This window comes from Mustelus asterias, chromosome 29 (genome assembly GCF_964213995.1).
Source record: "Mustelus asterias chromosome 29, sMusAst1.hap1.1, whole genome shotgun sequence".
Taxonomy (NCBI): domain Eukaryota; kingdom Metazoa; phylum Chordata; class Chondrichthyes; order Carcharhiniformes; family Triakidae; genus Mustelus; species Mustelus asterias.
Window position 1 is genome coordinate 6,157,410 of NC_135829.1, and position 27,031 is coordinate 6,184,440.

General features: G+C 43.4%; 1 protein-coding gene across 1 annotated transcript in view; it reads left to right on the plus strand.

Annotated features, from left to right (window-relative positions):
* Nucleotides 1-27,031, plus strand: part of LOC144480495 (tetraspanin-3-like) — a 63,692-nt gene that overhangs the window by 1,826 nt on the left and 34,835 nt on the right. The window contains exons 2-4 of the mRNA XM_078199994.1: nucleotides 18,473-18,664; nucleotides 20,196-20,270; nucleotides 26,755-26,856. Of these exons, the coding sequence (XP_078056120.1) occupies nucleotides 18,473-18,664; nucleotides 20,196-20,270; nucleotides 26,755-26,856 (369 nt within the window). The remainder of the gene's footprint in view (nucleotides 1-18,472; nucleotides 18,665-20,195; nucleotides 20,271-26,754; nucleotides 26,857-27,031) is intronic.

The window sequence follows — 27,031 nt, forward strand, 5'->3', positions numbered from 1 at the left end:
CATGGGACAAAGATGGGCATATGGAGTTGAGTCGCATATCAGCCACGATTTTGTTGTATGATGGAACAGGCTTAAGGGACTAAATGCCTACTCCTGCTTTTATAATCCTATGTAAGTGAAATAATAGCTCTATTTCCCACTTGCTGAATCTCTTCTCCGATGCATAATTTGTGCACCAATATTCATGTAAAGGGCAAGTTGTTGACAGGTCGTTCACAAAAATTGAACAAACTTCTTAAACAAAGACTGGCTTAAAATCCTTGGAACCAATCTTTTTTTAATCCTTGCATTTGGTTTGCAATGGAAACCAACTGAGAGGGCAGATTTCCCTTCAGATTTAGTCTCATTGGCTGAAATATGTAGCAACCTTTGTAAAGCATAGAAGTTCAAGTCTGCATGTAGGTTAAGTCTTGAGTCTTTGGTTTGTATAATCAGTCTGCAGAACTGCTTCAAAAAGCCATCCAATTATATCGATGTGCTTGCAAGCACGCATATTTTTAGAATTCCAGCATTGTACTGCAAAACTAATAGTGAGCAGTTTCCGAATGCACTGGTGGGGATCAGCTAATTTAGTCACCAGGAATTAAACTGGAACCTTCCTGCTTTAAATGTCCTTGAAGAGCACCAAGCAGTGCATTTGCCAACTGTCTTAAGGGGATGATTCTTTTCTCCATGAGTGAACTTGTGAGCTGCAAACAGATACATTTGTCTCCTGGGTTGTTGATTGCTCATGCAATCAACAAGATATGGAACTGCCCACGAGCGAGAAAATAAATTCTTTTAATTCCAATTCGGTAAGGGTGTTTGCCATTGATTGCAGTAACAAATAGAGAAACTAAATGTAGGATCTAAAATTAAAGTTCTGCAGTAGTGCAACAATTACAGAATTGCTACAAGCCAAAAATCATTCCTTATTTTTGACATGTCTTTATAGAGATTAAATAAAGATGAGAGGAGGTCTTTTGGCCCATCCTTCCCAAAAAAAATTTTTTAAATTTTCCAACCCATGCATTGTGCCCATCAACTTGTGTCTCCATAGCACCTTTTAATACAGTCAACCATCCCAAAGATGCTTCACAAGGAGAACTATCAAAAATAAATTGACGCCGAACCACCTGCGATACTAGGATAGGTGACCAAAAACTTCCCTTCTTAAAGGAATGGAGAGATTTGGGAAGGAAATTCCAGAGCTTCCTATTGAATGACTTGTGATTTTTGCCTTTTGTTCTAGCCCAATAGACTATTTCCAGTGCTGTTATGTCAAAAATGCTTGCAGTTGAGATAATGATCTATTGGAATATTGTTTCCTTATGCCTCTACAAGCTGCCTTGGATGTATATCTATGGTAAAGATGGCAGTTGTTGCACATTTCACATAGCATCTTTATACTTTTTTGATTTGACGTGGTAGCTATTTTGACTTGTGTTGATCATATAGTTGTATCATTTTGAGAGTTTGTTTGAGACATAATTCTGAGAGCATGAATTGTCCTTGAACATAGAACCCCAAGTGCAGATGGCCATTATTCATGATAAATCTTCAAGATATGTTTCCACCAGATATTTGCCTAAGGATTTGTAACCTTGCCTGACAATTGTACCTGCGCTTCTTGCAGGGGTTGGCGAATGGTGATCAACAGTGAAACTTGCCTAATATTCCCATCCTAACTCCAGAGAGAACTGTAATTTCCCCATCTTTCCTGCTTCTACCTCAGCTTAGAAATAACTGAGCACAGACTGGCAGTCATACGAGGCATTTCTCTCTCTCTCTCTCTCACTTGGGGCCTGAATTGCCCCATTATTCATCAGATCAACTGGTTGAGCTATTGAGGAGCTGAATTTAAACTTTCTCAGGGCATTTCCTTTTGTTACTGACTCCAGCCGCAGATTAACCGTAATGTTTAATTATGCAGAGTGACAGCATGTATGGTCAAAGGGCATTTGTGCATTTGTGTTGCCCTGTTGTAAGTGACAGCGCAATATGAATAGATTCTAAGAAGAAATGGCATTTTGGTGTCTATCAGAGTTCAAAGTTGGGCTTTCTTTCATGCTGTATGTGTCCAGTAGTTAGTGTGACATCTGCCTGTTTGGTTCCTGTTGGTTTGTTGCCAATGGTTAGTCCTAATCATGATCAAATGCAGTTTTGTGAAAATATTAATCCATGCAAAGCCCACCGTTTCCTATTACTACAAATATGAATTAAACTTGCCGTTAATAGATACTTTGACCTGTTCGTCGGTCAGCTGCGCTGGCTAAAATACTGATGTTAGCAATGGCTTGAATGAGCCTGTTCCCATAAAACTGCAATCTTATTGAGAATATGTATGAAATTCCTGGACAGACCACTTTTTAAGCCACTGCTTATGGGCCATTTTTGGCTCTTGCGAGGCCCTCACAGAGTCCTAAATGCCCTGTATTTCTTACTCAGTGGTTTATACTGCTTTCCGATTTTGTGCGTTTGAATATTTTGTCCTTGGTGTTGTTGCCTCATTTGTTCACCACCTTGGTGTGTTAGGAATGTATGGAAATTAATAGGAACATTGTTGTGTCTCAAGACATTATGCACCTATGTAAATAAAATGAAGACAAAAACTTCCTCCACCCTGCTTTAAACATTTTTTTGGAATGCAAGTAACCAACATTAAATTTATTGTCAATGAAGATCAGTGTTTTACTGTGCATCTTGTGCAAATTCTGAAAAATGCTGAGGAAAGAGTGTGTGGAGAGCTTGATTTACTGTCATGTCGGTACCAGCTGTCTTTGGTATCATAAACTGTATAATGCGCTGTGTTGCTGTAGAAGGGAAGGAGTGTTCAAACATGGAATTTTTCTGATGCTATTCTTTAGCCCTGATTCATTTGAACCAGATTTTGTAGTTGAAATGTGAATGAAATCTGAGGTAGATACTCCATATGAATTGTCCACTTGTGCTGCAACATTAATCATGTAATATCCTCCTCCTCCTCCTCAATGAAATTCCTGTTACGATAAGATGAATGACGGTGACATTTTGAGATAAGACTTCCAAGTTTAATTTTGGAATCTAAGCATAGTGAATGTCCAGGCATTTTTTTTTCTCTCCCTGCTCCAGTCCCAGTCAAAGGCAAAAGTCTGACCTCAGCTATGTGACTGACTAACCCTCATCCCTGGATCCATGCTAGTAAATCTCTTCTGTTCTTTCTCCTCACTGGATAGCGAGCAGCAGACTTAATTTCTTTTTCTCCCCTAATTAACCTGAGATACTGACGCTGACTGAAAATCGATTGGGCGTCAGATAATGAGGACTTCTCAGTTGAACCTGGTCAAATGGGATTTTTTTTCCTGCTCACTGTTTAGGAAAGCGCACATGTGGTAGTGGTGAAGGAAAGAAGTTAGTTTTGCACTAGTTCCTTGTGTGCTATTTGTTTATATGGCAATATATCTAACTACTGTACATCACGCCAATTTTTGTAACCCACAACTTGCTCATAGAATGGTGAGCATTAATGCATCCTAATACAAAGCACTGTATAGCTCAATGTCCCCTTGATATTGATGGTATGAACTCAGAAACACATTAAATATTTATCCTTGGTTAACAGCACTCCCTTTTAATACGTGTAAAGCATTGTCATAGATTTCTTTTGATACCTGAGTGCATGTGTCATTCTAGGGATATTGTGTAGAGAGCATTTGTTTCTGGGCGAATGGAAAACCAGCAATTGAGAATAGCCAACTTAGTAATGTATTGCATGTGAGATTTTTGGCATGAATTGGAGGGGGAAGAGTACAATTGAACAGAATCAAAGTATAGAAGTCGTTGATTATACACGCTCGAGGTTCTGTGGGTGGCTAAATATCATATTAATATGCTAAAGAGTTGTACACTAATATCCCACAGAATATTTCCTGATCGAAGCTCTGTTTTGGGTTTATCCACGCTTATTCCTTTTCCACTCGTACATTATTTACTTCTTCTCCCAATCAGTTTCGTTCGAGGGTTTTCGGATTGTGACATAACTCAAATACATGTCAAAATTCCAGTCACAGTTTGGGAACTGCAGTTCATGGCGGATCTCGGAACTTCTGCACAGGCACAGTTCGTTGATTTCACGGTCTTTAGGCCGGGAACCTGCCTATGAGAATGTGCAGGAGGGGAAAATGATGAAATATCATGAAAAGTAGGTTAGGTGACCTGGAACAGGATGCCATTAGAAGAAAGGGTCCCAAGCAGGACACCGGCAGGGGGACAGAGAGAAGGTCCCAAACCAAGGATTGGGACAGAAACAAGTGCCAAGCAGGGAAAACGACCGGGATCAGTGATCGATCCCACTGAGTCAAGGTAAATGACACAAACCAAGCGAAAGGCACTGAGTTAAATGAAGGATGTGGGAAGCAGACTTGAAGCAAAGTGTGCTCAAGAGCAAAGGTACCATTTAGAAGCAGTGATGTTATGCTTTTTCATGGCCGAAAATCTGAAAGAGTGCTTGGAAACTGAAGCTTGAGTACATGGAGATCTAGAGGAAAGGAATCTCAAGTGAGGTTGTGACCCTGGGAATGGGTCCTTGTTGAAGCCATCCATTTGGGAGTGATGTTTGAAGAGCATTCCAAAGGTGAGTTCTTCAAAATTTGAGATTGGAAACCCTTGTGAGAAAGACAGAGTTTCAGTGTGACAAGTGACTGTGTGGGTTGTTGAGAAATCCACAAAATTTGCTTTCGTCACGTCTGTTATTTGCTTTTGAGGTGTGGTTTGTCTGACTGCAGTTCACATGCCCTGCAAGCTTACCTTGAATATTAGAGTTTAAGGTAGCTATGGTAAATTGTTTTATCTTTCTGAATCTGTATGTGTCTGTAAAGATATTGCTGGGGTTAAGGAATAGTCAATATTTGAATAACTTTCTTGCGTTTGCAATACATTTTTTCCAACCTTTTTGCCCGATGTAACATAGTTCACTTTACTTAAATGTTTTATTTGTTGTGATAAAAATTAATCAGACTCCTGTGAATTTGTTCAGTAACTTACCTCCATTCTTTCTAAAGGTAGGATCTATCAAACTAGGTTTCACTCTTGGATTTGACTTGAATTAACATCAGTCCATATCCAAATGAAGCAAGATAACGTCCAGGCTTGGGTTGACAAGTGGCAAGTAACTTTGCACCACAAGAATGCCAAGCAATGACCACCTCCGGCAAAAGAGAATATTGCCATCCCTCATTGACATTCAGTGGCATTATACCATTGTTTAATCCCCCACTATCAACATCCTGGGGGTTACCGTTAACCAGAAACTGAACTAGACCAGCTATATAGCTACTGTGGCTCCAGTGGAGGTGATGGCGTAGTGGTATTGTCACTAGGCTAGTAATGCTCTAGGGACCTGACCTGAATTTGAATTCCACCATGGGAGATGGAATTAAAAGTCTAATGATGATCATGAAACTGTTGTCGATTGTCGTAACCCATCTAGTTCACTGCCTTTTAGGGAAGGAAATCTGCAGTCCTTAGCTGGCCTAGTCTGGCTTTCATGTGACTCGAGGTCCACAACAATGTGGTTGACTCTGAAATGGCTTAGCACGCCACTCAGTTATATCAAACCACTAAAAAGTCAATAAAGATTTAAATTAGGTGAGCCACTCAGCATTGGTTGAGACAATGGCAAGCCCAACCTTGTCGACCCTGCAAAGTACTCCTAACTCCTGGGGGCTTGTGCCAAAATTGGGAGAACTGTCTCTCGGACTAGTCAAGCAACAGTCTGATTATAATCATACTCATGGAATCGTACTTTACAAATTATGTCCCAGGTAGCAACATCCCTTGGTATGCCCTGTTCCACTGGCAGGACAGAGTCAATAGAAGTGGCGTGCAGATGGGAAGCAGTTGCCCTGGTAGTCCTTAACATGGGTTCTGGACCTCATGATGTCTCATGGCATCAGGTCAAACATGGTCAAGGGAATCTCTTGCCAAATACCCAATATATCCCCCTCCATTGATGAATCAGTACTCTTCCATGTTGAATAACATAGAGGGAGCACTGAGGGGGGTAAGGGTGCAGAATGTACTCCTGGTGGGGACTTGAATGTCCATCACCAAGAGTGGCTCCATATCACCACTGCTGATTGAGCTGGATGAGCCTGCCTTGTCCACAAAGATTCGATCCCTCCACTAGTGACACAGAGGCAGCAGTGTGTACCATCTATAAGATGCACTGCAGCACCTTCCAAACACATGACTGCTACCATCTATAAAGAGCAGGCCACCAGATGTGGCAACAGCATCGTCTGGATGTTGTCACTCACTATCCTGACTTGGAAATATATTGCCGTTCCTTCACTGTCAGCAGGTCAATATCCTGGAGCTCCTTTCCTAACACCACATGGCCTGCAGCAGTTTAAGAAGGAAACCCACCACCACTACCTTGAGGACAGTTCGGGATGGGCAATGAATGCTGGCCTAACCAATGATGCCATGTCCTGGAAATGAGTGAAAGAAAATCATCTGGGATTGTAACAACACTTTACTGAAGAACCACAATGGTTTTGTGGAGTGATTAACCATAACGTAGCAAGTCAGATAAATGATAAGATTTGAATAAATGTTTAATTTTCAGCAGACAAAGTATCTAAAATGTTGTGAAGATTTATTTATAGCTGTTTACCAATGTGCCAACCTAGGAAGACAGGCAGTCGGGTCCTGCGTTCAGGTCCTGATCTGTTGAATTAGCTAGTCTTTGTTGAAGGTGATAAGAAGCTCTCAAGCTGGTCTGATTTCCCAGAGTTACAAAGCCAATGTGCAGAGTGGACAGGACAAGCTCATAATCCATCTCCTTGCTTGCTCCAAAAACCAATTCAAATTCATGGTTTGTCCTGCCAGGTAAGTTTTTAAATCATAGAAACCCTATAGTACAGAAAGAGGCCATTCGGCCCATCGAGTCTGCACCGACCCAGGCCCTACCCCCATATCCCTACATACACATTTTACCCGCTAATCCCTCTAATCTACGCATCCCAGGACACTAAGGGGCAATTTTAGCATGGCCAATCAACCTAACCTGCACATCTTTGGACTGTGGGAGGAAACTGGAGCACCCGGAGGAAACCCACGCAGACACGAGGAGAATGTGCAAACTCCACACAGACAGTGACCCAAGCCGGGAATCGAACCTAGGTCCCTGGAGCTGTGAAGCAGCAGTGCCAACCACTGTGCTACCGTGCCGCCCAGTTTTGGTACGTTAATGAGGAACAATCTGGGCTCAATGTTGGGACCTTCCTGTCCTGCGTACATCACTGTTTAAAACTGCTGATCCATTCAGGTGCTTTTGAGTTCACTGCTTTGAACAGAATAACAAAGTCGGTTCAAACCATTTGTAAATAAAACCCCTTTGTTTTGGATAGGCAACATTCTAATCATTTGACACTGGGGCTGCTGTCTTCAGTTCTATGGGATGGATGGGGAGAGGTGAATGCAATTTTCCCCAAATGGCAATTAAATACTCTGAAACTACACACAATGAACAGTTTCCCCGTATAATCAAAGCTGACTGCTTTTGTGGATTGGCAACCCCTTTTTGCCTGTTTTCTTTGGGGTTTTTTTGATTCTGTGGAGCAAAATCACAGAATTGTGAAATGTGATCCAGGAAAAAATATGAACTCCAGTCTAATGAAAACAGAATTTAATTTGGTTAATGAGCGGCACGGTGGCACATTGGTTAGCACTGCTGCCTCACAGCGCCAGGGACCCGGGTTCGATTCCCGGCTTGAGTCACTCTGTGTGGAGTTTGCACGTTCTCCCTCGTGTCTGCGTGGGTTCCTCCGGGTGCTCCGGTTTCCTCCCACAATCTGAAAGGCGGGCTGGTTAGGTGCATTGATTTGATTTGATTTATTATTGTCACATGTATTAACAGAGTGAAAAGTATTGTTTCTTGCGCGCTATACAGACAAAGCATACCGTTCATAGAGAAGGAAAGGTAAAAGTGCAAAATGTAGTATTACAGTCATAGCTAGGGTGTAGAGAAAGATCAACTCAATGCAAGGTAGGTCCATTCAAATGCCTGACAGCAGCAGGGAAGAAGCTGTTCCTGAGTCATTTGGTACATGACCTCAGATTTTTGTATCTTTTTCCCGAAGGAAGAAGGTGGAAGAGAGAATGTCCGGGGTGCGAGGGGTCCTTAATTATGCTGGCTCCTTTGCCGAGGCAGTGGGAAGGGTAGACAGAGTCAATGGATGGGAGGCTGGTTTGCGTGATGGATTGGGCTACATTCACGACCTTTTGTAGTTTCTTGTGGTCTTGGGCAGAGCAGGAGCCATACCAAACTGTGATACAACCAGAAAGAATGCTTTCTATGGTGCATCTGTAAAAGTTGGTGAGAGTTGACTCAAACCGGCATCAGAGTGTGGCGACTAGGGGAATTTCACAGTAACTTAATTGCAGTGTTAATGTCAGCCTTCCTTGTGACCAATAAATTAACTTTAAAAGATGAATCACATTTGCTTTGTAAAACTGAAAGGAAATCTATGATATCTTTCTGCTCCTAATGTGCTATGTATTATTACCATGCAGGTTAGGTGGATTCGCCATGGTCAATGCACAGGGTTCCAGAAATGGAGGGGTGGCCCTAGGTAAGGTGGCCTCCTTTTGCACTGTAGGGATTCAATGATTCAAAGGAATGAGAAGAAAATAAGTGTACTGTGCTGGTATCAACGCAATACAAAAATGACCTCTCTTTAAATCACAGTTGAATTATGGCACAAATACGGTAAAGTTTCCAGTACTTTACCACCCAGGAATAAAGATTTAACATTATAAGTAACTTTGTGATGAATTGAGAGTCAAAGCTTTTGTTTTGCAGTCTTCCTCGAGCTTGCCCGTACATGTCTAAATCTATGCGGTTCTGAAAGAAATGGTCCACTTGATGGAAATGTTTTGGAGCCTTGGTGCTGTTATGAACCTTGACACAGTCTTGTTCACTGTACATCTGTGTTGAGCTCAATTGCAGTGGAGAACGATTTTAACTCATGGATTTTTGTGGACTGTTTTGTAACCAGTATTAACTTGGTTCTAAATCATGCCCACTCAAGCTAAATTATATTTATTACAAATTCAAAACCCTACAAATTTAAACACAGTACCATCCATTGATATAAATGTGCTATTTGAATGGCTGTACTATTTGTATTTTTTCCTCACAGTGCTAACTAATGGTGCAGTATGTTTCCATTGATTTCACCCATGTAGTTGGCTGCATACAGTCCCGAAGGTGTTTGCCATGGATCTATTTGACTTTGGAGGAGTGTTGCAGCTGTTTCGCTTGTTTTCATTCTCGCGTGCAAGGCATTGGCAGGGCTTGCATTCCTTACCTAACACTATTGTGGAACTGCCACAGTTCAAAAAATTAATCCCTTCAGAAATTAGGGGTGGGTGATAAATTCAGCCTTGCCAGCACTGGCACATCCAATGAACAAAAAAACTGAACTGTTGGGTAGTGATCAGAAACCATGTAATTTGTTTCCACTGAGGTAACTATTGCTTCTTTTTGGGTGATTTAATAGGGCAAATGAGACACTAAAACTGGAAGATTCTTTGTATATAACTAGCTCACACCATACCTCAAAATCCATTTATACCCCGCCATTGAGCTGTCTTGGATTTGAGATGATCTTTTTTTTAGTCATGCTGATGCTTGCTTGTATATAGTTTCATGATGGTTTGCTGCCCTCTGGTATCTCGCCAAATGACCAATTTCTCCATGTGTGCGTTTAGCAAGTGTTGCCCAACTGTTCGACTGTGGCACGTCAGGCCTGGGAGTGCCTGATGCTGGTGTCCATGCCGGCGATCGCAGAATGATGTTCCAGATTGTGAAACTGTCTTTGGTTTTTCTCACTTGATCTACAGAAGTTCCATCGTAGGCTAGTTTAACAGTAAAGCCCTTCCTGTGATCTAGGGCCTACTGGGTGAAGGTACCCTCTGAAACAGGGCATACAGACAGAAGGTTCAGGATTAGATTCCTAGTCTATAATGTTGAACCATGTTTTATGTCAACTTCCCCTAGGCTGGGAAGGGAAGCACTGGACTGCATTCCTGCTTATTGTCCTGAGTGAAAGGTTTGAGCATAGATGTTGGGGTATGAACTGGATAGAACAATGCTACTCTTGACTGCTGACCGTTCTTCATTTTGCACCCTCCCTTTGGGTGAGAGATCAGAGGGCTGCTGCCATTACAGATCTGCAACCCAGCAAAGGTTTTTTTTTTAGGAGAGAAAAGTAGATAATCGGCCAAGAGAAATTCTCCAAACTGATTCAGCACTATTACTAAACTTATCTACAGTAAGAAGTCTCACAACACCAGGTTAAAGTCCAATAGATTTATTTGGTATCACGAGCTTTCAGAGCGCTGCTCCTTCATCAGGTGAGTAAACTTATCTAGTTTCAGGTTTAAAACATTTTTGTTTTAGGATTTTGATACTCAAATTGTGGTCACATTTTGAACTTTCTGAAAATATTAACGCTTTGCACAACACTTGTTTGATACTTTCCAATAGGGATCACTGGATTGGGAATTTTTCTCCTTCCCTAGCCTGGGATTATATTTTTTGAAGTTTAAAGTTTGTTTATTAGTGTCACAAGTAGGCTTACATTAACACTGCAATGAAGTTATCATAGATTTCCTTTCACTCTTACCAAGCAAATGTGATTCATCAGGGTGCCTTTTAAGGTTAAAGTTTATTTATGAGTCACAAGTAAGGCTTACATTAACACTGCAATGAAGTTACTGTGAAATTCCCCTAGTCGCCACACTCCGGCGCCTGTTCAGGTCGATGCACCCTAACCAGCACATCTTTCGGACTGTGGGAGGAAACGAGAGCACCTGGAGGAAACCCACGCAGACACAGGGAGAACATGCAGACTCCAGCCAGACAGTAACCCAAGCCGAGAATCGAACCCGGGTCCCTGGTGCTGCGAGGCAGCAGTGCTGACCCTATGTCACCGTGCTGCCCATGACAGGGAAAGGAAGTTGGTCTTTTTTTCAATTTGAAAACTGGCACCACTAACTATAGGCTTGTGTTTGGGTCAACAGGACCTAAATATTGTAATTCAATACCTAATTGCACTCCAGTTGCATCACGTTTACACCCTTTGACCTTTAAAGCCAAACCTCTTCAATGTTAAGATTGATGTTTGAGGCTTATTGATCAGCAGGTGTCTACAGTCTGTTCATGTCTTTCTCTGTTTGCGTAATGCTTTAATAAAAATCCTGGTACTTGATACTCATGTTGTGCTGACAAAAAGTGCTCTGTTCAGGTTCTACTGAGAATTGACTCTGACCTTTGTGCGCATGTAACCAGTTATGTTGGTGATCTGTGCTGGAACTGGTGTTGCTTGTGCTGATCCTACTCCACGCTTACTGTGCAACTATTGTTTTAAAAGAAGCACCTTTTCTATGAATACATGAGTGTTTCCTAATGCAGGTGAACGTGAACAGTGTAAATGAGTATGTGTGGTTATTGTATCAAGAATTTTAAGAGAAAAGGGTAGTGGAGTGGGAGTAAAATGATAGCATTTTCTAAGAGTTGATTATGTTATTATGGACCAAATGACCACCACCTTTGCTACAAGATTTCTAACTAACTTTTGTTTTAGCAAATCTATATATACACACACCCCTTTTTACTCTTTGGGAACAGTGGAGATATGGTGGAAGGATGCTCAAACTGATTATCAGTCCATCGAACCATTTTATGAACGCTTCTTCTGTGGCCAACAAATCGTGGTGTTGGGCTTGAACATGAAGCTTTTTGTTGCCCAGAGGTAGACATGCTACCACTTGTGCACACGGCCTACACTATTCTATGAATTCTAAGAACAGGAAAAAGGCAGGCAGAAGTGTCAGATCCTTTTTTACAAGAACCATACATTGCCTTCCCTCTTTTCTCCACACTGCCATGATCAGCAGTATGTATTACGCCTCTGGTTGTATGTTCTCGAACGATTTTACCATTGCATTGTTCACCTCGAACCTTGACAGAGTCTGGCACTAGACATTCCTGAGCAAATTGCCATCATGTAAGTAGAGTATGAAGTCTCCCAACCCCAGGTTACAGTCCCAACAGATTTATATAGTATCATGAGCTTTCGGAGCGCTGCTCCTTCATCAGGTGAGTGGGTGAAGGAGCAGCGCTCCGAAAGCTCGTGATTCCATATAAACCTGTTGGACGTTTAACCTGGTGTTGTGAGACATCTTACTGTGCCCACCCCAGTCCAACGCCGGCATCTCCACATCATGGCTACCACCATTATGTAGGTTGGGGTGATGATATAGAGAAGTTCGAGAATGAGGGTTATTAATTTGACTGTGGGACAGGGAGCCAACAGAAATCTGACTGAGTGGGGTTTATAGGTAGGCAGGAAGGTACAGGACAGGATTTGGGAAACCATGGCTTTGAAGGTTGAAGTTTGCACATACTGGCCCTTAAGTATTCAGGAAGTTGAGTCTGAAGGTAACAATATGATAATGGGGGTTTCTGCAATTATGGTGGGCAGTGATAGGTGAGAGGAAGCAAACGTGATTCCTGGTTGAACAAGGAAGACTTGCATTTTGTACCTTTTCAGGAACTGAACAGCCAATGCAGTGTTTTTGAAATGCAGTCAATGTTGTAATGAAGGAGGCACGGTAACCAACTTGAACACAGCCTCCATGAACCGCAGTGAGATTATTACCAGATATTAGTGGTGTTGGTGGGGGGGATTAATATTGACCAAGATAATGCCTCTCTTCCTCTGATGTGGAAATGCTGGCATTGGACTGGGGTGGGCGCAGTAAGAAGTCTCTCAACACCAGGTAAACCTGTTGGATTTAAACCTGGTGTTGTGAGACTTCTTACTATCCAAAGTGGTGGTGGTCATGGATTATTTTACAATCCGAGAGCAGGTGGGGCCTTGGATTGACGTCTCATCTGGTGGATTGCAACTCCATACTGCACTGACCTGTCAACCTAGCTTGTAAGAGGTTTAACACCACCAGGTTAAAGTCCAACAGGTTTATTTGGTAGCAAAAGCCACACAAGCTTTCGGAGCCTTAAGCCCCTTCTTCAGGTGAGTGGGAATTCTGTTCACAGAATTCTGTGAACAGAGTTCCCACTCACCTGAAGAAGGGGCTTAAGGCTCCAAAAGCTTATGTGGCTTTTGCTACCAAATAAACCTGTTGGACTTTAACCTGGTGGTGTTAAACTTCTTACTGTGTTTACCCCAGTCCAACGCCGGCATCTCCACATCAACCTAGCTTGTGTCAGAGTCACTGGTGTAGGACTTGAACCCATAAAGCAAGCATGTCATCAACAGAGTACTGATGAGACTACTGGAGGATAGTTGAGTCAGTACAGTTTTTTTATTGAAGCTCATGCACTCTCATCAAATATCTAATGTATCTCAGCTGATTTGTTGTTTTTTGTACTAGAAGTAAACAATTTAGTAGTTTTTATACTGCTGCAGTGAGTAAAATTGCTATGGCAGCCAAGCTGATCTAAGAGCACAATTTGGTAGAACACAAGATCAAAGCAACTTACTAAGTCTGGGAAAGTGAAGACTTGAGCTACTAAACAGATTTCCAGAAATGCAAATAGGTTTATATTGTGATTGCAAGACCACAGTGGTTAGCACTGCTGCCTCACAGCGGCAGGGACCCGGGTTCGATTCCCGGCTTGGGTCACTCTCTGTGCAGAGTCTGCATGTTCTCCCCGTGTCTGCGTGGGTTTCATCCGGGTGCTCCAGTTTCCTCCCACAGTCCGAAGATGTGTAGGTTAGGTGGATTGGCCATGCTAAATTCTCCTCGGTGTACCCGAACAGGCGCTGGAGTGTGGCGGCGAGGGGATTTTCACACTACCTTGCGGTGTGAATGTAAGCCTACTTGTGACTAATAAATAAACTTTAAACTTTTTAAACAACTTTACAAGGTTTGTGGCATCTCTTGTCAGGAAATTTGGTCAATTGTTTGAGCTCCCTAGTTAGAAACACACATTGCGAATGGAGGTACTTGGCATTCCGAAGGGTTAAATGTACAGTTGTGGATTTTAAAAAGTTGTGTTGAGAGTAATTTGAAGATTAAATGTGGGATTGGGTGATGGATCTCCTGGTCTGGTCTGCCCAAAGAAAGCAAAGAAAAGAAACAAGAAACTAAAATTGAAACTTCTGAATCCACAACACTTGTGTGAGGGACACAACATGGGAAAATGTTTTGCTAGGAAATTCTTGGACCCAAAAAAATTATGAATCTTTGGACAGTATTGACTCTTGGGGGTAGTGAATGGAACACAGTGTAGTAGCACTACTCAATTACCGAAGCATAAACTCAGCCAACCTACAAGAATGTGGTTCATTCGCCATCAGTCTGTCTCGTAAATATAAATTGCCTAATGGATTCTGTGAACCTGGCATTGGAATAATTGGCTGCTGTTGCTGCAGGCTCAGGGCATGGAGCCTGACTACACTGGTTACTGTACCAGCAGTTCAGGCCTCAGTAAATCAGCTGAAAGTCCTCCTGCAGCAGCAGGCTGCAAGGCAAATTAAATGCCACCAGCTGCCATCTTCTTGCCGGCCATGATTCTGTCAAATATAAACAATGAAAAGCATTCTTGTTGCTAGGGCACTCCTGAGATTTGTTGGTGGTATTAAAACTCCAGCATTCTGTATTTCACAGTGCTTAATTTTCCATTTTAATGAGGCACTGTCACTGCCTATTCCGTATGACTTTGTGGCAATATCCTGTAAATAGTTTTAAAGTGTCACTGATGCTCACACATTTTTAGAAAAAGCAAATGATACAGATTTCAATCTCCGGCATCCTCTGATTCCTGCAATCTAGCATGGCCCTGAAGTACCTCAAGCCTAGTTAACCTGTTCCTCAGTCTGCAGTTTCTCAGTCATTTCTTTATTCACTGGGTTGAATTGTTTGTTTTCTGGGTCAGTGTCTTGGTATTCATCATTGGATGTACCAGGATGTGTTGGTGTCAGCAACTTTGATGTATTAGATGAATAGGGAAGTTGATTTAAACTTTGTAATTGGTACCCAAGGCTCCATTGCAGGTTCTTGCAGGACCTGTAATGTGAATATGCTTAGGCACCAGTGATTTCAGTAGCTCCATTCCAGTTCTAGAACTTTATAACCTTTGTGTTTAACACAATTGTGTGTTTTCGCTCAGCTAATTGTACTATCACAACAAAACTGTGGATCGGTAACCCTTAATAACCTCTATCCTGGTATCCAGCAGTATGTAGAGAAAAGGGAAGGCGAGGTACTTCTTTAAATTCATTCATGGGATGGGGGTGTCATTGGCTGAGACAGCTGTTAGTGCCCATACCTAATTGCCCTCAAAGGTAGTGATGTGTGTGTGTATACAAACACACACACACACACACACTGCTGTTGGCAGGGAGTTCCAGAATTTTGACTTGGCGACCATGAAAGAATGGCAATATATTTCCAGGTCGGGATGATGTGTGGTTTGATGGTGGCGTTCCTGTGCATCTGGTGGCCTTGTGCTTTAAGTGGTAGAGCTTCCGGGATTGGAAGGTACTATCACAGACGTTTTGGCGAGTTGCTGCAGTACATCTTGTAAATGGTACACGCTGCTGCCAGTGTGGGAGAGAGTGAATGTTTATTGGGGTGGGTGGGGTGCCAGTCAGGTGGGCTACTTCGTCCAAATGGTGACTAGCTTCTTGAATGTTGTTGGAGCTTCATTCATCCAAGCAAATGGAGAGTATTCCATCACACTCCTGACTTGTGCCTTGTAGATGGTGGACGGGCTCTGGGGAGTCGGGAAGAGACTTACACTCCACAGAATGCCCAGCCTCTGGCCTGCTCTTGTAGCCACGTTATTTATGTGGCTGGTCCAGTTCAGTTTCTGGTTAATGGTAGCCCCTAGATGTTGATAGTGGGGGATTCAGCGATGGTAATGCCATTGAATGGGAGATGCTTTGGTGTTCTCCTTTTGGTGATAGTCGCTGTCTTTTACTTGTATGGTACAAACATTTAACTTGCTGCTTATCATCCAAAGGCTAAATATAGTCTCCAGGTCTTGCTGTGTATGGGAACAAACTGTTTCGTTACCTGAGGAGTTGCGAAAGGTTCTGAACAATGTGCAATCATCAATTTTAATGACACTTTGCTGCTGATTGATAGGACACTGATGGTGTGTTAATTGACCAAGTTAGATGTCCTCCTTTTTGTGGACAGGACAACAGGACATACCCAAGCAATTTTTCACATTTTTGGATAAATGCCATTGTTGCAGCAGGAGTAGGGAGGGAAAATGTTGCAGGAAAGATCCATCAAATGTCACCTCCCTTTAGATTTCCCTAAGCTACAAGGAAATTTTGATTTGATTTATTATTGTCACAAGTATTAACATACAGTAAAAAGTGTTGTTTCTTGCGCGCTATACAGACAAAACATGCCATTCATCGAGAAGGAAACGAGAGAGTGCAGAATGTAATGTTACAGTCATAGCTAGGGTGTAGGGAAATTTAACGCAGGGTAGGTCCATTCAAAAGTCTGCCAGCAGCAGGGAAGAAGCTGTTCTTGAGTCGGTTGGTACGTGACCTCAGACTTTTGTATCTATTCCCCGAAGAAAGAAGGTGGAAGAGAGAATGTCCGGGGTGCGTGGGGTCCTTAATTATGCTGGCTGCTTTGCCAAGGCAGCGGGAAATGTAGACAGAGAGTCAATGGATGGGAGGCTAGTTTGCGTGATAGATTGGGCTACATTCACGACCTTTTGTAGTTCCTTGCGGTCTTGGGGCAGAGCAGGAGCCATACCAAGCTGTAATACATCCAGAAAGAATGCTTTCTATGGTGCATCTGTAAAAGTTGGTGTGAGTTGTAGCTGACATGCTAAATTTCCTTAGTCTTCTGAGAAAGTAGAGGCATTGATGGGCTTTCTTAACTATAATGTCGGCATGGGGGGAACCAGGACAGGTGATCTGGACACCTAAAAACCTGAAGTGCTCGACCCTTTCTACTTCGTCCGATTGTTTACTCTGGAATAAAGAAGTCTTGAAGGAAGGTTTGAAAACTTTCAAAACTCTTAACAGAATAGATATTTTAACCCCAGTAATATGTTTTGAAATCTCTACAATTTGGGGAACAGGAGCTCATGATTGGAGGAGGTAGCTGTTGTGCAATGATGGGGAATATGTGAAACTGAGAGGTTTAGAAGCAGCGGGTGGCACAGTGTTTAGCACTGATGCCTCACAGCACCAGGAACCCAGGTTCAATTCCGATCTTGGGTCACTGTCTGTGCAGAGTCTGCACATTCTCCCCGTGTCTGCGTGGGTTTCCTCCAGGTGCTCCGGTTTCCTCCCACAGCCCAAAAGACGTGCTGGTTGGCCGTGCTAAATTCTCCCTCAGAGTGTAGCCGAACAGGCGCCAGAGTGTGGCGACTGGGGGATTTTCGCAGTAACGTCATTGCATTGTTAATGTAGGCCTACTTGTGACTAATAAATAAACTTTAAAACAACTTTTAAGGGACAACTGGGTAGGTATTTGAGGGTGTAGTGATTGCTTTAGGACCAATCAGAAAAACTGCAGTCTCTTTTCCTGTCCTGTATCGTTCCTGTTCTGTTCCAAGTTGTCTCTTTGGCTTTCAGTGCATGAGTGCAACTCTCAAATTAAGATCGCTGATTAAGAGCGTTTCTTGGAACCTGTGGCAAACGAGATCAATACTTTACAGTTCTGTTGGGGGCTGAAAAGGTCAGTGATTCCTGATAGGCTAGGCGAGGTTTGTGTTTCTTCTAATATTCAGAAAGCCTCCTGAAGGTAAGGTTGGGACATACACTCAGTGCACCATGAAAATTTGTCCTGGATATGTACTATGATATAATTACATCATGTCATTTAAAACATTTCGGCTTGCTTCATATTGCCATGCCATTGTAGGGAGTGTGTCATATACCAAATCAGATTGCACTGCAAAGTCAAGATGTTGCAAGTTTCTGAATAGTTTTACAAGTCTTTCTGCCCCTGGTGCAGAACTTTCACTGATCCTTTTGGCAAGAGACAAAAGTCAGGGAAGTTTCCCCAGCAAACCAGTTTTACTTGGTTACCAGCTGCAGAAGCATAGCAATTATCATACTGGGCTTAGCATTTTGCAAAATTTGAATTTGAATCTGGTGGTGATCGGCTAGTACTGAATCAAAGTACTCACGAAATCTGCTGCCTTGTTTCCTCTGAATGGAGCGTGCGATTACTATCTAGTTTGGCGTACCCGTCCCAGAGAGTGGGTTGTCTCTGACTGCCGTCTGAAATGGCACAGGAAGCTTCTCTGTTGTAACAACAGCCACTACTTTGGGACAACTGGTGATGGATGGTAAATGCAGTCCTACCAGCACCCACAGCCCAAAGAAAATAAAGCTGGAGCCTGGAGCCAAAGATCAAACAGCTGATTGGTCAGAAAAGTGTCTCAATTGCGTGTAAACAGAATTCAATGTATTAATTTCAATGTTTTGTACAGGCGGCAGCAGGGATCCTGTGTTATGTGGGGGCCTATGTCTTCATTACATATGATGACTACGATCACTTCTTTGAAGATGTGTACACACTGATTCCTGCGGTTGTCATCATTGGGGTTGGAACACTCCTGTTTATCATCGGTTTGATTGGCTGTTGTGCCACCATCCGCGAAAGCCGCTGTGGTCTGGCAACTGTAAGTAGGCTGAATAATACCGTGCCTGAATAAATATCTCGAGCTTAAAATTGTAATCAAAATGTGAGAAATGTGGTTTAAATATATCTTGTTAAAATATCTTTGCCTCAAAATTAAGATTCCTTTTGGATCGAATGCTAGTTGGATATCATTCTAGGCTTGAGTTTTAATATTTGGGTGCCATATTAGTGGACATCACCCATCTGAAGGAACCAATTTTTTTTCGTACATCCAATCAGAGTCCAATTCAAAGTCTCAACCAGTGAGACATTCCAGATCCAATCTGACCAGACAGGCTGCCCGCTTCCTGTCTTGGGCTTCATCTACATGATCCAAGCTGATAGGAGCAGGCATTGCACCCGCTCCAGTGCTTGATCGCATTTGCATCTTGGCCAAAAGGCTTAGATGCTGTTTTTTAAAAAATTGCTTCAAATGAAGCCTCAGCGTAACGTCATTGACTTCTATCAAGTGCAGGACAGCAAAACTACACTTGATCTTAGCCAAAAGACCGATGCAAAGGAACCAAATTGGACAGTCTGAGCCCTGGAATGATCATTACGTTTGGCTTGAATAGCTTCAGAAATTTGCCCTCGTAGGTATGACATTTGTGGTGCAAAATCTTAATCCTGAGTGACACCATTTGATTACCCATTTGAACTCCCTTCCCCACCCTCCAATTTATTTCCCTCTGACTCATGTTGAGGCACAGTTTCGTCAACACCAGCTGTCCTCCAATAGGTCATTAAAAAAGGCCAATGACTGAAGGTTGGCAAGTACCCTGGGATACATTGCAAATCCACTTTCTTCTCTGAGGACAGATACAAGGCTCAAATTGTTACCTCCCCAGGTGAATGGACTAACACACCACAGGTTGGGAATCAAATTCAGGACCTTTTTGGTTTGTCTGTCAGAGTTGCATAATCTTTAGCAAGTTGGCCATTGTTAGCTTGCTTTTCAATTGATTGTATGAATATGTGGTGTGTGCTGGTGACGACATGAAAAGAAACTGGCTTAAAGTTACTCACCCCTAATAATGCAGAGCAGTTTATGTAATTATTATGACTCCACATCTCTGCTGATCATCCCATTATTTATCTCCCTGATCAGTACTTAACTGCTTAAAGAAAACAGCCGGGGTATTTAAACTTGGTTGATTAAATAAGCTTGTTCCAGAAAGCCCACGTCAGTAATGCCGACCGTGAAATTTGCTGGATTGTGGTCAAAACTCTTCAGCTTCATTGATGTCCTGTAGGGAAAGAAACCTATTGTCCTTGCCTAATCTCATCTATATGTGACACCAGATCCATAGCAATGTGTTTGCCTCTGAACTTCCCTCTGAAATGGTCTAACAAGCCACTCGGTTGAATGCGAGAAGTTGGCCCACCTCCTCAAAGGCAGTCCGGGATGGGTAATAAATGGTGGCCTTGCCATCAATGTCCACTTCCACGAATGAATGCAACAAGCAGTAACATGATGTCACAGTCATTCTGCACAAACTGAAGTTGTCTTTTTTTTTCTCTCTTTCCAATAGTTTGTGCTGATTCTCCTGTTAGTTTTCATCACAGAGTGGGTTGTCGTGGTACTTGGCTACATCTACAGAGCAAAGGTAAACTCCAATGCTTGATATACTTTAATTCCCTATTTGGGTGCTGATAATTTCAAATAAAAGGGAAAAATCAGACCAGAAGTCATCCACAACTGCAAAGCTGTAGGGCAAAGAAATATCATTGATGTAATGATAACCCTATTATCTACTGATGCCAATTCTGGTATAATGTTAGTTTAAGTGATTCATAGAAATCATAGAAACCCTACAGTACAGAAAGAGGCCATTTGGCCCATCGAGTCTGCACTGACCACAATCCCACCCAGACCCTACTCCCATATCCCTACATATTTTACCCACTAATCCCTCTAACCTACGCATCTCAGGACACTAAGGGGAAATTTTAACATGGCCAATCAACCTAACCCGCACATCTTTGGACTGTGGGAGGAAACTGGAGCACCCGGAGGAAACCCATGCAGACACGAGGAGAATGTGCAAACTCCACACAGTGACCCAAGCCGGGAATCGAACCCAGGTCCCTGGAGCTGTGAAGCAGCAGCGCTAACCACTGTGCTACAGTGCCGCCCTGTTTGTGGCACTATTTGTGGTTCAGCAGACTATAGTCTCTATCACCCTGTTCCCAGCCAGGGCATTCGGGTTCAGATCCCACCCTCTCTTAATGATCAACAAAGCAAATGTAAAGCTGAGTCACATTGCCCAGTGTTACAACTCTCTGAACAAGCCGGGTGTGGATTTTACACTGTTATGATCAGACAATATCCTGAGTATTGCATCTAATACTTGTCACAGACCAATAGGGAAATATTCGAGCCTGAGTGAGTGTACGGACAAAGAACAAAGAACAGTACAGCACAGGAAACAGGCCCTTCGGCCCTCCAAGCCTGTGCCGCTCCTTGGTCCAACTAGACCAATCGTTTGTATCCCTCCATTCCCAGGCTGCTCATGTGACTATCCAGGTAAGTCTTAAACGATGTCAGCGTGCCTGCCTCCACCACCCTACTTGGCAGCGCATTCCAGGCCCCCACCACCCTCTGTGTAAAAAACGTCCCTCTGATGTCTGAGTTATACTTCGCCCCTCTCAGCTTGAGCCCGTGACCCCTCGTGATCGTCACCTCCGACCTGGGAAAAAGCTTCCCACTGTTCACCCTATCTATACCCTTCATAATCTTGTATACCTCTATTAGATCTCCTCTCATTCTCCGTCTTTCCAAGGAGAACAACCCCAGTCTACCCAATCTCTCCTCATAGCTAAGACCCTCCATACCAGGCAACATCCTGGTAAACCTTCTCTGCACTCTCTCCAACGCCTCCACGTCCTTCTGGTAGTGCGGCGACCAGAACTGGACGCAGTATTCCAAATGTGGCCTAACCAGCGTTCTATAAAGCTGCATCATCAGACTCCAGCTTTTATACTCTATACCCCGTCCTATAAAGGCAAGCATACCATATGCCTTCTTCACCACCTTCTCCACCTGTGTTGCCACCTTCAAGGATTTGTGGACTTGCACACCTAGGTCCCTCTGTGTTTCTATACTCCTGATGACTCTGCCATTTATTGTATAACTCCTCCCTACATTATTTCTTCCAAAATGCATCACTTCGCATTTATCCGGATTAAACTCCATCTGCCACCTCTCCGCCCAATTTTCCAGCCTATCTATATCCTGCTGTATTGCCCGACAATGCTCTTCGCTATCCACAATTCCAGCCATCTTCGTGTCATCCGCAAACTTGCTGATTACACCAGTTGCACCTTCTTCCAAATCATTTATATATATCACAAATAGCAGAGGTCCCAGTACAGAGCCCTGCGGAACACCACTGGTCACAGACCTCCAGCCGGAAAAAGACCCTTCGACCACTACCCTCTGTCTCCTATGGCCAAGCCAGTTCTCCACCCATCTAGCCACTTCTCCTTGTATCCCATGAGCCTTAACCTTCTTAACCAACCTGCCATGTGGGACTTTGTCAAATGCCTTACTGAAATCCATATAGACGACATCCACGGCCCTTCCTTCATCATCCGTTTCTGTCACTTCCTCAAAAAACTCCACCAAATTTGTAAGGCACGACCTCCCTCTTACAAAACCATGCTGTCTGTCACTAATGAGATTGTTCCGTTCTAAATGCACATACATCCTGTCTCTAAGAATCCTCTCCAACAACTTCCCTACCACGGACGTCAAGCTCACCGGCCTATAATTTCCTGGGTTATCCCTGCTACCCTTCTTAAACAACGGGACCACATTCGCTATCCTCCAATCCTCAGGGACCTCACCCGTGTCCAAAGAAGCGACAAAGATTTCCGTCAGAGGCCCAGCAATTTCACCTCTCGTCTCCCTGAGCAGTCGAGGATAGATGCCATCAGGCCCTGGGGCTTTGTCAGTTTTAATGTTCCCTAAAAAACCTAACACTTCCTCTCTTGTAATGGAGATTTTCTCTAACGGGTCAACACCTCCCTCCGAGACACTCCCGGTTAACACGCCCCTCTCCTTCGTGAATACCGATGCAAAGTATTCATTTAGGATCTCCCCTATTCCCTTGGGTTCTAAGCATAATTCCCCTCCTTTGTCCCTGAGAGGTCCGATTTTCTCCCTGACAACTCTTTTGTTCCTAACGTATGAATAGAATGCCTTAGGATTCTCCTTAATCCTGCCTGCCAAGAACATCTCGTGACCTCTTTTTGCCCTTCTAACTCCCCGTTTGAGATCTTTCCTACTCTCTCTGTATTCCTCCAGAGCTCCATCTGTTTTCAGTTGCCTGGACTTAACGTACGCCTCCCTTTTCATTTTAATCAGATCCTCAATTTCCCTGGTTATCCACAGCTCTCGAATCCTACCTTTCCTATCTTTCCTTTTTACAGGCACATGCCTATCCTGCAGCCTTATCAATAGTTCCTTAAAAGACTCCCACATGCCAGACGCGGACTTACCCTCGAACATCCTCTCCCAATCAACATCCACCAATTCCTGCCTAATCCGGCTATAGTCAGCCTTCCCCCAATTTAGCACCCTGCCCGTAGGACAGCACTCATCCTTGTCCATTACTATCCTAAAGTTAACAGAGTTGTGGTCACTATTTGCCACATGTTCCCCTACCGAAACTTTGACGACCTGACCGGGCTCATTTCCCAGAACTAGGTCCAGTATAGCCCCCTCTCTAGTCGGGCTATCTACATACTGTTCCAAAGAACCTTCGAGTACGCATTTTACAAATTCCTCCCCGTCCGGACCCCCAGCTCTAAGCACTTTCCAGTCTGTGCCAGGGAAATTAAAGTCCTCCACTACAACAACCCTATGTTTTCTGCACCTATCCAGAATCTCCTGACATATCCTTTCCTCCACTTCCTGTGGGCTGTTGGGTGGTCTGTAGTACACCCCCAGCTTAGTGACTGCACCCTTCCTGTTTCTGAGTTCCACCCACAGCGACTCAGTACATGACCCCTCTAAGTTGTCTACCCTCTGCACCGCGGTAATATGCTCCTTAACTAATATCGCTACTCCCCCACCTTTTTTAGCCCCTCCTCTGTCTCGCCTAAAACACTTATACCCCGGAATATTCAGTAGCCAGAAGACTGTTCACTCAGATCATAGCTTTAATTTATGAGGTGTGACTGTCAAACCTTGGACCTTTCAGCTTTGAAGCACAATTTGAAAGGGTAGCTTTGTTGGAGATGGTATAGAAAAGATGCACAGCATTGAAGCGGTATCAGCAGGACAAGGGAACATCAGTTCAAAAAGAAAAGACAAGTTTAGGCTTGACATCAGGGAGTACTTTGATAGTGATTAACATGTGGGATAAACTAGGGTAGTGGTGGTGAAACTTTGAAATCAATTTATATACAAGTAAAGAACTGAATGCTGTGATAGCGCAATGAGATGATTCTGGATGGAGAAGCCACAATGGACCTTCCTCCTCTGTCTATCCTGTGCTTAACTGGCAATCATGATGTGGAGATGCCGGCGTTGGACTGGGGTAAACACAGTAAGAAGTTTAACAACACCAGGTTAAAGTCCAACAGGTTTATTTGGTAGCAAAAGCCACACAAGCTTTCGGAGCTCTTAGCCCCTTCTTCAGGTGAGTGGGAATTCTGTTCACAAACAGAGCTTATAAAGACACAGACTCAATTTACATGAATAATGGTTGGAATGCGAATACTTACAACTAATCAAGTCTTTAAGAAACGAAACAATGTGAGTGGAGAGAGCATCAAGACAGGCTAAAAAGATGTGTATTGTCTCCAGACAAGACAGCCAGTGAAACTCTGCAGGTCCACGCAACTGTGGGAGTTACAAATAGTGTGACATGAACCCAATATCCCGGTTGAGGCCGTCCTCGTGTATGCGGAACTTGGCTATCAGTTTCTCCTCAGCGACTCTGCGCTGTCGTGTGTCGCGAAGGCCGTCTTGGAGAACGCTTACCCGAACATCAGAGGCCGAATGCCCGTGACCGCTGAAGTGCTCCCCAACAGGAAGAGAACAGTCTTGCCTGGTGATTGTCGAGCGGTGTTCATTCATCCGTTGTCGCAGCGTCTGCATAGTTTCCCCAATGTACCATGCCTCGGGACATCCTTTCTTGCAGCGTATCAGGTAGACAACGTTGGCCGAATTGCAAGAGTATGTACCGTGTACCTGGTGGATGGTGTTCTCACGTGAGATGATGGCAGGTCTCCAAGGCGGCCTTCGCGACACACGACAGCGCAGAGTCGCTGAGCAGAAACTGATAGCCAAGTTCCGCACACACGAGGACGGCCTCAACCGGGATATTGGGTTCATGTCACACTATTTGTAACTCCCACAGTTGCGTGGACCTGCAGAGTTTCACTGGCTGTCTTGTCTGGAGACAATACACATCTTTTTGGCCTGTCTTGATGCTCTCTCCACTCACATTGTTTCGTTTCTTAAAGACTTGATTAGTTGTAAGTATTCGCATTCCAACCATTATTCATGTAAATTGAGTCTGTGTCTTTATAAGCTCTGTTTGTGAACAGAATTCCCACTCACCTGAAGAAGGGGCTAAGAGCTCCGAAAGCTTGTGTGGCTTTTGCTACCAAATAAACCTGTTGGACTTTAACCTGGTGTTGTTAAACTTCTTAACTGGCAAAGCATTGTCTTTAGATATAGGAAGAAGCTCTGAAATATTTATAACACATATTACGAGGTGTGGCACTCAGTCCTGAGGTGACCATTCGGGTGACGAAACTGGCTGTTGCGTACGTTTGGGAATTGATAAAGTAAGCAATGGTTCCATTGATTGGTTTGTATCATAGGTTGTTAGTGTTGCATCTAATACTTGTCACAGACCAAAAGGGAGATATTTGAGCCTGAGGGAGTGTACAGACAGAAGCCAGAGGTCTGTTCACTCAGATCATAGCATTAATTTATGAGGTGTGACTGTCAAACATTGGACTTTTCAGCTTTGAAGCACAATTTGAAAGGGTAACTTTATTTGTACATTTTGGCAGCTTTACTTCATTTGTAACCCTATTCAACTATATTCTCCTTGGTTCAACCCCATGAGTCCTGGTGTTAAGAGGTTAAACTTTTGTGGGTTTGCTTTCTACTGCCAGAGTGCAAGTAATTGTCACAAGGCCGATGCAAATGCCACACCCTTTTAAAGCCATTGAAATGAGGCAGTCAATATGGAAGCTAATGTGTTTTGATCCTGGAACAGCCTTCCCAACAGCACTCTGGGTGTACCTATGACACAGACTAGCAGATCAAGAAGGCAGCCTTCCAATATTCCAGCGAGGAACATTGGGGATGGGCAACAAATGCTGGCCTAGCCAGCAATGCCCACATCCTGAGAGAGAATTAAGAGCAAAAAAAATTACAGCACAGGAACAGGCCCTTCGGCCCTCCAAGCCTGCACCGACCATGCCGCCCGACTGAACTCAAACCCCCTACGCTTCCGGGGACCATATCCCTCCATTCCCATCCCACAGTCTGAAGGTGTGCAGGTTAGGTTTATTGGTCCAGACGCCCCTTAAAAGTCACTATCGTATCTGCTTCCATTACCTCCCCCGGCCGCGAAAAAACATTAGTCCACCATGACTGGCCAAGAATAATTTTAGGTAATGAATTGGATAAAACTACAAGAGAATTCTTTTTTAAAAAAAAGGGCAGCGTTCATGTTGCAGTTGCAATCTTGTGCATAGCATAAGTGAAGCTGATCTGGGTAGAGTCACGTTGCAATACTGTTTAAAAACACTAAACCTTGTATATTGCTGCTTAGTGATATCTAGTGACCCATTGCGTGTGAAATATTTTGGTTCATTTCCCGGATTCGAACATTACCCTATACAATTCCGGATTATAAGTAGCATATATCATAGTCGTTTTCTGTTTTCTCATTGCTGTTGTGAAAAGCTTTATTATCGGAGTCGATACTCATGGTTGCATTCCCTAAATACAGACTAGGAAGTATTTGTTTAAGATTATAATGCTTCACCCTTTATTTACTGTGAAATTAGTCAGCCGCACAGCGCAGAGTTGCCTAAACCTTGTTCTGTTCTGTGCAGGTGGAGGATGAAGTTGACAACAGCATTCAGAAAGTGTACAATGAATACAATGGAACGTACCCAGATGCTGCCAGTCGTGCAATTGATTATGTACAGAGACAGGTAGGAGTAACCAATGATGCTGTTCTCTGCTTTGTTTTACGATTGGAATTAAATCCGTTTGCGAATCCTGCGGTAGATGGCCTTTCGTTGAATCCCTAGTGTAGAAAGAGACCATTCGGCCCATTAATTCTGCACTGATCCTCCAACAGAGTATCTTACCCAGGCCCTATCCCTT